We start from the raw sequence: 15,403 nt of genomic DNA on the forward strand, positions 1-15,403 counted from the left end.
GGATCCCGTCACTGAGACCCCACCCTCGTGGCCTCACTAACCCTACCCGCTGCCCAAGCCCCCGCCCGCGAACACCATCACATGGGGGTTAGGGTGTCACCACGGGCGAGTTGGGGGGGTATTTACATCCAGTCCACACCACCACCACCGATGGAGGCAGGCAGGCACTCAGAGTTTGGCAGCGGGCAGAGAAATCTCACATAAATCACCGCATTGGCCCCTCGCGGAGGTTATCAGGATTTAGCCAGTTTTAGTTTCCTTGTTTCACAGCTGAGGACGCGCATTGAGAAGGGCGTCCCCACAGTCACCAACGAGGATGTGGGACCCATGGGTGCAACCTCGGGGCTTCCAAGTCCAACGCTTTCAGCTGCGTGAGGCGTCAGGCCCCTGAGCCCTGGGTGTTAACACGGCGACCGTGAAGCAGGAACAAGTGACGGTTTGTAGTGCTCGCTCTGTGCCTTTCTCTTCAAAAACAGTACCTCCTGGGGCAGGTACAATTATGCTATTTCACATCCTTGAGAAAACCTAAACTGATCAGGATTCAGTCACTTTCCAGGATCACACAGCTAGTGAAGCATGACGAGTATTCAAACAAGTGTTTGAATCGGGTCTCATTGACTAAGAATCGGGTGGCCTTTGAAATGCTCTTTGGAAAACAGTGAGTAAGATGAAAATATTCTGTTCGACATATTTGTGGAGATTCTAGTCAGAAACGGATGCCTTACCCTTTAAAAGCTTTCGCGGCCTACAATGCACTCTATTGAAAGCCCTCTTCTTTCGGGCACCGCAGAGGGAGGACAGAGGTTTCTTTATGCCCTGAAAGGTCCACTCTGCGTAGCTGACCATAACGAGATTGTACGCTGCGCTGAATGTTTCTGGAAAACGGCATCGGGCAGATCATTCCCAATGGAAGCCAAATCCAAGGAGCGATGGCATAGATTTGATGAAAAGCAACAACAACAGGATGTTCCTGGGCGGGAGCTTTTCATTTCAGACTTCGTTCTGAGCCACACACACATTTTCAGATGTGCTCCACCCTAAAATTCTGCCTGAAGGCAGGGAACGGCACGCATGTCCGATGGAGACACGTGTGACAGGTCTGGGGAGTGGACGCTGAACTTTCTCTCCGTGTGACACAGAAGTACAGGTGAAATCAAGGCCCTCAGGCCATGGGCAGCAAGTGAAAGCGTGGCTGCGACTTAAGTAGGACGACACAGATAAACAGATCTGTCCTGTGAATTCAACAGGTATACTTGGTGCCTGAGCATATTTTAATGCCCATTTGGAAAGAATGACTAGACCTTTAAGACAATATTTAAGATATTCTTTCACAGCCCTTGTTGCGTTTTTGGACTCATGACTGCAATCCGTGACAAAGTTTTTCAGGGCCAATACACAAGTGCACCTACGTTTTGACCACACTGCTGATTTCTAGGTTTGGAAGTCTTTTTTTTTTTTTTGGCCATGCCCACGGCACACAGAAGTTCCTGGGCCAGGGATCGAACCTGTGCCACAGTAAGCAGTGACCCGAGCCACAGCAATTACAATGCTAGATCCTTAACCCACCCAGCCACCAGGGAACTCCAGGATGTCTGTTTGTATTCCAGAGAGAATCATAGCACCTCAGAGCCTAAAACTGACCTATAGTCACCTGGCTTAGTGCTCCTCATTTTACCGAAGAGGAACCCTGAGGGGGCCCAGTAAGGGTTTAGTGACATTCTGGAGTCCACCTTAACCCAGCCGGGAGAGGGGTCCCTGAAGACCTAAAGGACGCTAGTTCGAGGTCGTGTTTGCAGACTTGGCTGACTTTTTATATAGCATCTAAGACCACAAACTCTGAAAATCGGATCTGGAGTCTAGTAGTTATGCTGCGAGCCACACGGGGAGTCCATGGATCTGGATTCTAAACCGGATTTCTTTGCTCAGCCATGTGCGTTTTGTAGAACCTTCTCTAGCCTCAGTTCTCTCACCTGTAGGACGCGTGCAAGGTTCTCATCTCTTGAGCTCATCGTGCCCATTATACGCCCAGAAGATGTCCCCGAAGTTCTATGTCCCCTCATGCTGCCTCCTTGGCCTGCAAGCCTCTGGCAGCTGCTCATCGCTTTCACAGTCTGTCCCCAAAAGCACCCACCAGCAGCCTCTGGCACGTACACTCGCCTTAGGATTTCTGGCTGAGCCGCTGGCCCTGGGGCAGGTTTGCCGGTGCCTGGTCTCCTGCTTTTCATTTCTCCTGCACCTGCAGGCTACAAGGTACCACACCAGTCGAAGGGGATGCAAAGATGAATGACATTTGACTTCTGCTCTCAGTTCAGTGAGGTGGAAATCAGTAAATACCTTCAGTACTTTGTTCTAAAGATTAGGAATAAAAGCACCAAACGCCAGCTCGGGGCATCGGAGGTGGCCTGTGACAAAATGGTATTTTACCTTAGTTTTGAAGAATGAGTGGAGATTGGACAGACAGACAGGTAGGTTGGTAAATGGATAAAGAGAAGGACAGAGCAACAGACAGGTAGGTAAATAGAAAGGTAGATAGACAGACAGACAGACAGTCTTCCAAAATTGTCCTGAGCGAATGGCAAGGGCAAATGCACAGCAGTTTGGAAAAGCCACGCCGGTCCCGTGCAGGGCCTGCAGGAAGGCGTGTGGGCAGGCCAGCCATGGCCAGAGGATCTGGGTTCCGACCAGAAGAAAACCTCGGGGGTCGGGTCACGTTGCTGCTTGGTTCAATCCCACAGCGCACCGAGGGCAAGAGCGCTACCATTCCCGTGAGTCACGTGGAAGTGACCCTGTCTCTCTCTCTCCAGGGACGGGGGAGGGGCTTCTTTCATCCTGGGTGACGGAGTAAAGAGTTACCGAAGCCGCTGCCATCGCTCCAGTCACACGGCGCATAGGACTTCATCTTCTCAACCTTCTCTCTAGAATTTCGAGACTTCTTCCTTCCGATCACGCTGTGGGAGAGCAGGCAGCAGAGTGAGTGTGGTGCGTGGTTTCCAGGAGGTCGCTTTCCGCCCTGTTCTCAGCAGCGCCCTGCGTGGTGGATAAATGCTTGGTAACAACGGGACCCAATGCACCATCCTTGGCACCAAACCTCGGCTACCCGATGGCGCCCAGGAGATGTGGGTGCTGCCCAGGGCGTGGCCGGTTTTCCCAGCCGTCTCTTGGCGGTCCCTCCTCTCATATTAGAGGAGAACAGCGGGAGGAAGAGAGGGCCCGTGTGCTCCCGCTGGGTCAGACTCTCCTCCTCCTGGTCCAGAGTGTTTTTCCCGTTCAGAGGGGAACATCCCCTTCACGTGTCAGCCGGTGGGATGGCCAGAGGTTATGGAGAATCCAAAAGCCAGGTGCCGAGGCTTCAGGTAGCCAAGGACGCTGGCCTCACCAGGTTGACAGTCCAGCTGGGGGGGCAGACATTACACAAGTCGTCATTACCAAGGTGACAGTTGCCATGGGAACACATGGGGGGGGCGCTACACATGGACCTGGGCAGGCAGGTGCGACCCCGAGGAAGTGACCATTTACCCTGAGACATGGATGAACAGGCGTTAGTTACACAACCAGAGCAAGGAAGTGCCTTCCAGGCAGAGAGACATCCACGTGGAAAGACCGAGTTGGGAAAGACCAGATTTGAAAGATTTTCTACCGTCTCTGGAGGAAAACGAATCAGCGCTACCATGGAGCGAGCACCCTGTAGGGCGGGACTAAAGGGCGAGCATTGTACTCATTGCTGAGCTTTGTGCGAAACCTCAGAATCCCCCGAGAACGAGAGAGGTTTGTCTGCATGCTGGTGGGGCCCTGTGTGCCTTGTCCCCACTGACGCCTCTGCATCCTCTAAGGCAGCACCTGGGGAGGATCAGGTACTAAGTGTTTGTGGAATTGGCTCTACATTTTTAATTTTTTTAATTTTTAAATTTTTTTTCTTTTTAGGGCCGCACCTGAGGCAAATGGAGGTTGCCAGGCTAGGGGCCGAATCAGAGCTGTTGCTGCCAGCCTACACCACAGCCACAGCCATGCCAGATCCAAGCCGTGTCCTCGACCTACACCACAGCTCACGGCAACGCCGGATCCTTAACCCACTGAGCGAGGCCAGGGATCAAACTCAACCCCACGGTTCCCAGTCAGATTCTTTACCGCTGAACCATGGCAGGAACTCCCGGAATGGACTGTACATTTTACAGATGAGGAAACTGAGGCTCAGAGAGATAAGGCTACCCACGTCTCGCTGGCGGAGACAGGACTCCAGCCCAGGGTGCAGCCAAGAACCGTCCCGCAGCCTGCTGACCGTCCAGCACCGTCTAAGACAACAAAGTCTTGCTTTCTCATCTTCTAGACACAGTAGAGCCCACATCTGGGCCTCGAGCACAGAGAAGGTGCACAGCACATGGCTCCAGGACAGCCCACCGGCTCAGGCCAGCCTGCTGGGCACGCAGGCTGCCCTGGGGGCTGGCACCCAGTTGGGGCTGTGCCCTACCTGCAGGGGGGAGCCCATATCGCTCAGCGCACCCAAGTCTGCACACGTGTCTCTTCAACTGGGGTCCGTTAGCTGACTGAACACTTGGGCCCAGGGCCCGTGGAGCAGAAGCCAAAGAACTGAGAACGTGGGGGCCTCCTCTGGCCGCAGGTCAGACAGTGGGCTGAGCGTGAGGGGTGGTGCATCCGCCTCACGGTTTGGTGTCAGCGCCCAAGGGGGCTGAGTCCTCAGAGGTCACGTTGTACCTGTGCAACCTGAGGCCACTTCTCCTTCCTGGCAGTGTAACCTGAGCCGACAGAGGCCCTCCCGGGAATGCTCCTGTGTGCCCTAGGTGGCTCCTTGTCACGGCACAGATGGCTCCTCGTCACCGCATGCCTGGCCCTCCCGATGGGAGGCTCGGAGGAAGCACCCTTAAAACAATTCCATCGTCCTCCACCTGCTGTTACGCTTTAGGTTCTTAAGTGGATAAAAGCCTTGTTCATGTGTCATAAAAGGAGTCCTTTCAAAAGTTAAAACGTGAATGTGTGACGTGCTCAAGCGCTCAAGAAGGTGACTCAATATTGACCCTGATCAACACTTGCCACTCACGGAGCATCTTCTGCGGACCTGAGTCCTGGTGTTGGGAGGCACCCCACGGGGCGCCTGAGCTCCGTCAGACTGGGACCCCAGCGTGCTGGCACCTGCAGAGGACAGCGGAAGTGGCGGTACCAAGGGCTGATGCTGGAGCCTAGAAGTCCCAAGGAGCCCACGTTCTCTGCCGCAAGGAGCGGGCCTCCGCCCTCCTCAAGCCCACCCAGCTCTGAGCCACAGCTCACTCCCAGAAGCTGATTCCTCGCAGCCCCTCCAGTCAGGGGCTCCGCCGGGGCCTCTGCTGATGATCTGAGGTGGCACCTGTGCCATCTGGCTCATTCCCAGTTTTGCAAAAAAAAAAAAAAAAAAATCCTCTGTGGGTGCTGCTTTCTAAGCTGGGGGATCAGAATCACCACCGGAAAGAAAAGGGGAGGTGGACACTTTCAGCTTCTAGAAGAATATGAGAAACAGCTCATGCGGTAGTGCTAAGTCCCTGGGTGCGTCCCCTTCTCTTCCTGAACCGAGCTCCGTGGAGAGCGCGGAGGGTCATGTGAGGGCTGCGGCCCCACTGTGTGAAGGGCTGCTGCTGGCGATTCACAGGGGGGGCTGATGGCCCCTTGTCGAGAAGGGCAGGCGCTTTGAAAAAACCCAGGGGCAACGCCAAGTGAGCCCGTGCTTCAAGGAGTGGGTTCTTGGAGCTCGAGGCAAGGCTTTCTCCATCCTTCCAGTGCCTTCAGCCAAAAGGCAGCGCCGGGGAGGGGCAGGCCCTGCGCTTGGGGAGAGGAATACAGCTTCTTATCTGGAGCGCAGCAGCAACTCAGAAAGGACAGCATCACGCATCCCTCCTCCTCACTCTGCAAACGTCTACATCAGCAGAACCAATTTAGAACGAATTTAGCCCGAACTGTGATTGGTGTAGTCATTTTGCAAGTCTAAAAACGTCTGCCAGCATCTCCCGGCAATAAATCAAAGCTCTGGGGAGTCAAACTGGAACCACGGTCTATATAAAACCCAAACCCGCCTGGGAGCTCCACGTGCGCCTTGAGACAGAAGCCGAAACGCTGACAACCGTTTTTAACAGGATGAGGGCTTCGTCCACGTCTCCCACAGGGTCTGAAGTCCAGAAGGTGCCCTGGGCTTCCAACGAGAGCCCCCATGCCCATGGCTCAGGGAGGAAGTGGAGTCAAAACGCTGCCGTTTCAAAAATAACCACGAAGTTTAAAATTACATTAATCTTTTGGATGAAACTATATTTAAACGAAGGGTGCCTAAGACTGCGTGTGTGTGTCTACGTGTTTATCTGCATGCAGAGCCGTCCTTTTCCAGAATGTCTGCACGGTTGAAAGGACAGAATACTGAAGTCGATGTTGAAATCCTTGGCTGTGCTCACACCACTGTCACTTGTCATAGGACCCTGGCAGCGTGCACCACAAAAAAGCCAAGATTTGGGGCTTACAAGGTGGCCAGTTCAAAACGTGGGTCTGCATGACGGAATAGAAGAGAGGGACGGTATATATACATGTGACTGGGTCACTTTGCTGTAGAGCAGAAACTGGCACAACATTGGAAATCAACTATGCTTTAATGAAAAAAAAAACAAAAAACAAAAAAACCAGACCCGGATCTGCCACATACCAGCTCGACAATCTAACGTATAACCTAAGGTGTCACGTAACCTTCCTGGGCTAATTTCTTTTTTTCCATGGAATGGAGATAGTGCCTACCTTAACATGTTTTCAGCATTAGCGATGTTTATAAAGTCTATGACAGAGACAGATATAGACCAAGAGAGACAGAGTCACAGATTAGAGAGACAGAGACAGAGGCCAAGACAGAGAGAGGAGGGTGTCGGGGTGAGACGATCTGGGGAGGGAGAGCAGGTGCTCTGAGGGGAAGCAGACAGACCACAGCACGAGGCCTGGGAGAAGCGACGCCTGCAGGGGTGTTTGACAGAAATGCCATGAGAACTCTTATTTGTCCTTCAGCCCCACTCCCTCTGTCTCTCAGCTCAATCTTCTTAAGTTCTACTTCACTCTTTATTTTTTCGCTTTTTAGGGCCGCACCTGCAGCACATGGAAGTTCCCAGGCTAGGGGTTGAATCGGAGCTACAGCTGCCAGCCTACACCACAACCACAGCAACGCGGGATCCTTAACCCACTGAGCGAAGCCGGGGATGGAACGCGCATCCTTGAGGTTCCTAGTTGGGTCTGTTCCCACTGAGCCACAGCGGGAACTCCTTTCTACTTTGCTCTTGTGAGAGTTTTGCTTTTGGAGAAGGAAATAATTAGACACATGACATAAAGGTTCCTGATTTTTACCAAGAGAAAAACCAGTTCCCGCAGCTCTACTAAAGACGTCTTAAATGGATGCGCAAATCCTGTTTAAAGGGTGCCAGGCTCTTACCTGCCCAGGGCGCCCACCTGTCTGGTCAGGCCCTGGGCCTGGCACGGGGGTTTCTCAGGGCATGTCATTCCAGAGGAAGTCACTGAGATTAAGTGAGAGCCACTGAATTCTCAGGATCTGACCTCAGGGCTGCGTTTGACAAAGGCAGGGCAAGGAGAAGCAATAACGGGCAGGGAGAGGCCCGAGCTGTGTTTGATTTATTCTCATCTCAGCGGCAGAGGGAGGCAGAGAGTAAAACATGAGCCTTCCAGGGACAGACAGCAGGCCTGTGTCAAAAGGCACACACAGCTTAAGGTATCTGTTCTAAGAAATGAGTTGAAAAGCTTCTCAGCAGCACCCAGGCAGCTCTCCAGAGTCACTGGTATTTAGGAGCAAGGCCCTAGAACTGTCTAGACCGTGACGACACACACAGCGGGAAGAGAGATTTGTATTTTCAAAGAGGACGACGCATGTCAAAAAATGACTTTTTTCTGAGCCTTCTTTGGCCTGTAGACACACATGCTTCTATAAATACGGGCTGAGTTCAAGGTCTTGCCTGGCGCCAGTGGATAAGCCGCTTCCTCTGCACCTCCGAGATGCGAGGCCCAGAGAAAGCAAAGGAGAATCCTGACACTAGGCAGCAACGCAAATGTGAGCTGCTGCTCCAGAGACTCAAATCGTGGCCTCTCCGGGCGCAGCCGGGCTCAGCATCGCAGGTTTGAAAAGTGAGTTTGCAAGGCGGGGTGGGGTGCTGAGCTCCCGGGGCAGGTCCGAGCCCTGGGGGCTGTTAGCACCTTACAGTTATGTCTCTAATCAGGCACTGGCTTCAGTCAAACCCCTTCCTTCCCCAAGGCCCTCAGAGGTGTGGGAAGGCCCTGCCTGAAGTCCCCCGTTTCCAGGGAAAAATACAGCCGGGCTCTCCAGTCCCCTTAGTAATCTGGTTCGGTCTACACTGAGTTCTGTCCTCCAGCAGAGAAAAATTCTCAGCAACTGCTTTCTAACGTGTTCCTGAAACGTGGGTGTGTGTGTGTGTCTCTCTCTCTCTCTCTGAGGGAGAACATTTTCTATCCCAAAGTCCAAACTAGTCTGTGCCTGGTTTCCTTGATAATTCAATTTTTTTTTTTCTCCCTGGACTCAATCTTCTCAAAATTTCCTGTCTTGCAGTGTTTTCCTTTTTATTTATCTAGTTAGGGCTACACTGACAATAAATGGAGAGATGGGAGCCAAAGAGAAGAGAGGCAGAGAGATGGGTTGGTTTGAGAACACGGGTCCCCGGGGATGAAGCCCCTGGAAAGTAGGGAGTGACAGGTGCCACCCCCCACTCCCCACTGTGTGGGCTGGGATCAATCCAGCAGCTTTCAGGGCACATTTCGACAACTCCTCCTGCTGTCAGGAGACTCGCAGGCACATCTGCAATCAGGCATTTGGTGGATAAGACACCGCTACACCTGCCCGGGAACTCCTTTCCCAGTGGAGGAAGGGACTTCCTGTTGGGACCGGGACACTGGTAAGTGCAAACGGCTGAAATTAGTGCTGTCAACGTCTCCCGACACCCGCTCTGTTTTTATTTGTCATTTATTATATAAATCGAATTTTTTTTTTACACAAAAGTTATTTTAAAAACAAAGTTTACCCAAAACTACTGAATCTCAGCAGAGGGATTTACCACCAAATGGTGGATTTACATGGTAAACCTGAGGCCCCAAGCATTCAATGCACAACCGAATCTTACATTTCCAATAATTCATTCACCAGAGGCCAAAATCGATTACGTACCTGTTTCAAAATATGTGATAAAGACAAAATAACCAACGCCAGCCTCCACTGTGAAGCGGACAAGAGAAAACGTCTCTCCTCAGGATTGGCCCATTATTTTGCTGAGAGTGAAACAGTCAAGAGTTCTAAAAATATTTAAGCATAAATATTTAGGTTTCTATACAACACATATATGCACAAACACATCCGTCCTAATTCCATGCCCCTTTGTGTTATTTAAATTGCACCATCTCTGTTAGAGATTACATATGACACGTAGGAGGCATTCCTAATCGTTCTCGGCAGCAGTGTCTTACACACAAGCCAAATGCAAAACTTAAATAGTCATTAAATTCAACCAGAAGCCAGCTCAACGCAGTACTTTGGCTCATATATATATATATATATATATATATACTATGTTGATGCCTTAGAGTTGATGAAACTGTTCATATAACAAGGGCTGAAGAGGATGTAAGCCATTCCCAAGGGTACTTAGCAGATAGTTCCCAGCGGATGTAGAAGTGACGGACCAGAAACAGGAAGAAACCCAGTAAATAGGACTGCAGCTATTTTCTTTTTTCAGCTTTCACATCCAGCTGAAGAGAAGAAATGATTCTATCCAGGGCATTCTGCAACAGTTATTAGTTTAGGCCATTTCGTGTATATAATGTCTTCATAATTCAAACCAGGATGCTAAGTAACTCCTCCCTCTCCCGCCAGACTTCCGCCTGTTTCCGGAAAGAAAGACAGATTCTGATGCGTCGGACAGTTCCTGAAAACCCAGTGGGTTTGCAGTTATTTTCCCATGCTGTTGGCAGGGGTGAGGCATCCCTGGGTCAGCTTTAAATTCTGCAGAGATGGGTCAAGGGGAACGGCTCGAGCAGGCAGAATTACAGGCGCTGGCTTCCTCCCGAGCAAGTGCACGCTTGGTGTGTGCCGCTCGTTCTCTCCACAGATGCATCCCGTTCCTATTCGCAGTTAAGGAGGTGGGTGTGTGGAGAGAGAAAACAAACCACCTTATGTGGATGGGACCATGCAAGAGAAAGTCAAGATGGATAGAGCATTTCATTGAACTTACGAGGAAATAAGGCTATTGATTCACAGAGGAATTGTTTGATTCTTTTAATGGTTTCTGAACGCATCCCTATTATGTGGTATTTCAATTAAACATACAAAATTTGAATCATGAGACACCTGGAGAACAGAAACAAAGACGTTCACTCACAAACAATAACGGTACACAAATAACTGACGGCAGCTCACCACGGCGCACAAGCTGGAGCTCTGCCACAGCGCTGAGATCCTGAGGCTCTCTACATACCCTGTTTAACACCAACGTCTGCTCGGTGACAGTGACACGCAGTGACGTCCAGGGGAAAACTGAAGACTGGGGATGAAGGATGAGAACAACATACATGCCACACAGACACGTCCTGCTGTGGGGTAGGGAACAACACGACACCTTGCCAGGGATGCTCAAAACAGCTTGGGTTTGCTGACCAAAGCAGAGAATTTCGTTTTCTGGAACAGAATACTCCCTGAATACAAGTAAGGAATAAAAACAGAGTGAATGTCCTAGCCTTAACCTGACCACCTCTTGTACCTTTGGAAAAATATGAAACACATCCAAAACTAGTAAATTACATTTTGCATGCACAGGTGTGTGTGTGTGTGTGTGTGTGTGTGTGTGTGTGTGTGTCTGCAAGGTCATCTTTGTGTATCTGCAGGTGTGTGTATATAAATAAAATGAATTGATGCTAGCATAAGCCTTCAACTTTGTTCTGAATAACATCCATATTAATTTTTGGCAATTGCACCACACACTCTCAGAAATCAAGTGCCAACTCCAGTCTCAAAATTATAACCGAACACACTTTATTTTCTTCATTTAAAATTATCTTCCAAAATGAGGATCTCTGACAGTGCAGTAAAGGTGGCATCAAATACCATTTCTGTATGTGAAGCGGGAGTCTCAGAGTTCATGGCATCAGGGCCACATCATTTCAAAAGCTACCTAAACACTGGTGTGTAGGATTGAAATAAAAAAAAAAAAGAAGACTAAAAACTGTGGCATCAAGAATAGCCCAGTTTGCACCAGTAGCCGTACCCTGGTGTTTGGAAAGCAGCTTACAAAACTCATTATTAAGCCTGAGAGTCACTGCCTTCTGGAGATTTAGAAAGGTGATACGGAAGATTTAGCTCGTGACTTTTTCAGGGGAACAGAAGGAGTGACTGGCCAGGAGAGGCTGTAGCTAGTCAGGGGAATGGTAATAAATCTGAAGTTTGTTTTGAAAACGCTGCCGCATTTTTCGTATAAATTATGGGTGGGTTCTTCATATAAATTATGGCTAATTGTAGGGCCCCAAACATTTAGACATATCTCCATTGTCAGTAATCATGGTCCAAACAGAAGATAATTCGAATCCATCTCTGGAACTGGTACACACAATTCTACTGTGAAACAAAGAGGTGAGACCTGACAATGACCGTGAACGTACATGAAAAAAGGTGAAAATAATAACAACCAAAAAACCCCCTAGAAATAGTGAGAGTCTATTTTCTGGAGTCCTAGAAGAAAGTCTCATTAGTTTTGCCTGCATCCCTGAGAGCTTGAATGTTCTGACTAAAGGCAAGTTTTGGTAAGGATGTGCATTTGTACGCTCTTCCTTCTCATCCAGAATAAACCATAACGTTTTAGGCAGCTTTTGGTGTCTTGTATTTTTTGTTATAGCTGTTACTCAAATTTCACTCACTGTGAACAAGTCTTTTCTCTGAAAGTCAGTCCTGGGGTGTGTGGCAGCGGGGGAAGCAACATCTGCCATAATTTAAAGACTCACTTTCCTCTTTCTGGGAGGAACAAAGCAAGAAAACACATACCAAACATCACAAGTGCATGTTTATAGTCCTCTCTCCCCAGAGTGTTTTCCAGTTGTCAGGTGCAGTTAATAGATTACGTCCTATTTACATTCAAAGCAAGATGACATCGACAATGCGCGACCTGCTGGAGAACACACATTGAAAATGTACATTCCCCCCAAATCGCCAGTTGATTTTACTCATTAAACAATATGCATGATAATAAAGGGCCAAACACAAAGCTCTTTATATATAATATATATAAGAGCAAACTGTATTCCAGGAAAGTTAGACAAAGGCAGGAGATGAATTTCAGCGAACTAGATCTATTTCCTCGGGAGCTTTGAGAACTCATCTGAAATCCTGGATAGAGGCTGAGTGTTTTCCATTATAATCGTATCTGGAGATCATGCAGGTGGAGACGTATTTTGCTGATTAACTCTTATTTAATGTCTACAAAGTGTCTGAAAATCACGTTTAAAGATCCAAACCTGTACCTCCCCCTCCATCACAGTTCTGGAAGAACGGGACCCGTAGCACAGCAACTAGGGAAGAGAGAGGTAGCTGAAGTGGCCGTCTTCTTAGAAGGAACCCCCCCAAATATCTTAGGGCATGAAACACAAGGCTTTTGTTGTTCCAGATGAATCCGTTGGAGAGTACACAACATTCTGGAGCAGAACGCACACAAACAGGAGAATGTAAGCAGCCTGAACCACGTATATTAACAGTAAGCTCTTAAAGAAAAGCATGTACCTTTTACAAAAATGATTCTCATGGATTTTGAATCCAAGGTGATACGAAAGAAACAATTTATAGGCTTTACAATTAATAATATAAAATTAGTAGCAAATAAAAAAGGCTTCCATGATCCACAAGAAGACATTAATTTTTTCTTTAGGATGCCCTGAGGGTGGCATGTCCTAGGTCCCTGCTTCTGTTCCAGGCAAAGGCCAAAGGCAGGCACTTGCTCAGGGGTCATCACTGTCGTTAAGGGAGAATCAGATGCAGGACGATTCGAGCAAACTGGGACGGGAAGGAAAAATCAAGCCAAGTGGGAATTCTGCCGAGCCCACTGCACCCTGCCCGCAAATGTTTAAGAGGTCAATCAAGGACAGCGCTGAGGGTCCCCCATTTATATGGATGCGTGTATGGGCCACACGACAAACATCAGAACAGGAAATCAGTTAAAACAAGTGTGCAAATAAGTCACGGGGACCGAGGGAGGGAGAGGACTAGCTGATCCTCGAGGTAAAACTGCCACGTGGAGATTCCGTCATTTCAGATTCTGATCTACCCTCCCCCGTACCTCCTCCGTCTCCAGGCGCTAAAGGTCGACCAGTCACAAAACTTCAGGTCAGTGTTAATACTTTTCACCTGCTTCATTTAGGGACAGTGAGTTGCTTTCATAAGACATTTGGTTAGATTTAGTCATCGCCCACGGTTCAGCTTTGTCACTTGGGAAGAGTCGGTTCTCATCGAGAGCCCTGTACTGGGAACAACTGTTTTCTCTTGAGGTCAGCATTTATCTAACCCGTCTGCAAACGTTCTGTGACGGGGGGAGGAAGCGTGTTGAGCAAATTCTCCTCGACAATGAGACAGCTCCGTTTTAGGGACTGACACCCTTCCAGTTCAGGGGGCAGTGTTTCCAGGTAATTGCCAATGAGCTCCAGATGAGTCAGGTTCGACAGCTCGCCCACGTGAGGGGACAGACTCATCAGGCTATTTTTCCCCAAAAGTAAACACTGCAGCTTTTTGCACTGAAACAGCCCATCTGGTAGCATCTCAATCTGGAAAGGGAAAAAGAGAAGCCAGTAAAACTGGGTTTTTGATGGCCTGTCATTACACATTTATTTATTTAGACCCCTCTCTTTCCCCCTCTACAGGCGTGCATACAACCGTGATGATGAAGTAGATGGAGAGATTAAGGGGTCCACGCTCGAGGCCACCGTGAGCTTCTACACCCCTGCTCCATATGGATGGGCCACAGATGTGGCACTAAGCATGCGAGCAAGCAATTCTCAATTCTCAAAGAAAACCCACCCGGTTCCATACGCATTGTCCCTAAGATTAAAAAACAAACCAGGAACTCTGGAGAAACATAATTATTCTTAAGTCCGAGATCAGAAATCAGCTGATGTCGAGTCCTCATAAAGAGTTTACTGTGTGAGGCAAGGAGTTACACCCTCAAAAATATCCTGGCCACAGACCCAAGGCTGTTTCTTACGGCTTTACAGTATAGACTGAAAACTTTATTCTGTTAAAAAAAAAAAAAATGACAGAAGCAGAGACAAGAAGATCCGATCCTATGTACATGTCATTCTGCCTTCCATACACACTCAGGAGTGTCCACTCTTCTTCTTGCTCTCAGAGTTTCAATTAAATCATACGACACAGAGAAATCATTTAAATCAGGATAAACAGCCTGCCATGGGTCAACCCCTAGAGCCGCTCCACTGCTCTCTGCATCCCTATCTGGTGGGAAGGCTGCATGTGAGTTTCCAAGGGAGCCAGTGTGTGTGGCTATGAAACAGGGTTTTCTGGCGAAAGACACGCAGTGAAGGGGTGCAGCCCTCCACACCCTCCGCCCCCATCCTGCCACGGACGGGCGAGTCTGTGCCAGGCGGAGCCAGACAGCACACACCCCATCCTATGAGGCTCCACTTGTTTATACTGGCCAGAGACCCGGCATCTTTGCAAAACGCCTAGGAAACAATGCAGGCTCTTTGGTTTCAGAAGAGGCTTCGCTAAGAAAAGGATCAAAGAGGAGCACCAGAGCTCAACCTGCTCCTCTGATGGGTTAGTGTAGCCCATGGGCCAGCAGCTCTCTGCTGGAACTTCCGGGCCGTCTAGAATAACCTCCCGACAAGACCAATCCCTCGACGGTGTAAAAATATGGTCAAACTGCATTCAAAAATGCTCCTTCTGTCAGAAATGCCCCTTTCCTCCACCACCCGCATCCACACTCAGTCCTGGATACCCTTGAAAAACCCTAACCCTAACCGGGATGGTTCTTGAAAATACGTCTAATGAAAATAAATGCAATGATCACTGCTGCTGAGACCGACCTGCAGTAGAGCTCATGGTTCTACACCCAAACGCCAGGCCAGAGCAAAGGAGAAGAGCCTCCCCTTTCCTTCGTTCCTTCTTAAGAAGGCAGCCGCGAAACGATACAGGCGTGATTTCAGGACAGAGGGCGCGGCAGGGAGATGAGAGGCAGAAGACCTGTCAGGCCCTCTGACCAGGGACCCTGCGGCTCAGAAGGAGGGGACCCAGCAGAGGGAGTCACAGCAGAGGGAGCCCACAGTCCTATGTGAAGGCTCAGGGCTGAGAGCGCCTGACGGTGCAAAAGCAATGACTTAGGCAAAGGAGCTG

General features: G+C 49.4%; 2 protein-coding genes across 2 annotated transcripts in view; both read right to left on the bottom strand.

Moving 5' to 3' along the window:
- The window catches only part of LRRC8C (leucine rich repeat containing 8 family member C), a 121,944-nt gene that overhangs the window by 100,412 nt on the left and 6,129 nt on the right, over window positions 1-15,403 (bottom strand). The gene's annotated exons all lie outside the window — the stretch shown is intronic.
- LRRC8B (leucine rich repeat containing 8 family member B) overlaps window positions 10,284-15,403 on the bottom strand; it is a 68,823-nt gene continuing 63,703 nt past the window's right edge. The window contains 1 exon segment of the mRNA XM_013997404.2: window positions 10,284-13,818. Within this exon segment, the coding sequence (XP_013852858.2) occupies window positions 13,558-13,818 (261 nt within the window). The 3' untranslated portion in view covers window positions 10,284-13,557.

This window comes from Sus scrofa, chromosome 4, assembly GCF_000003025.6.
Source record: "Sus scrofa isolate TJ Tabasco breed Duroc chromosome 4, Sscrofa11.1, whole genome shotgun sequence".
In the NCBI taxonomy this organism is placed as follows: domain Eukaryota; kingdom Metazoa; phylum Chordata; class Mammalia; order Artiodactyla; family Suidae; genus Sus; species Sus scrofa.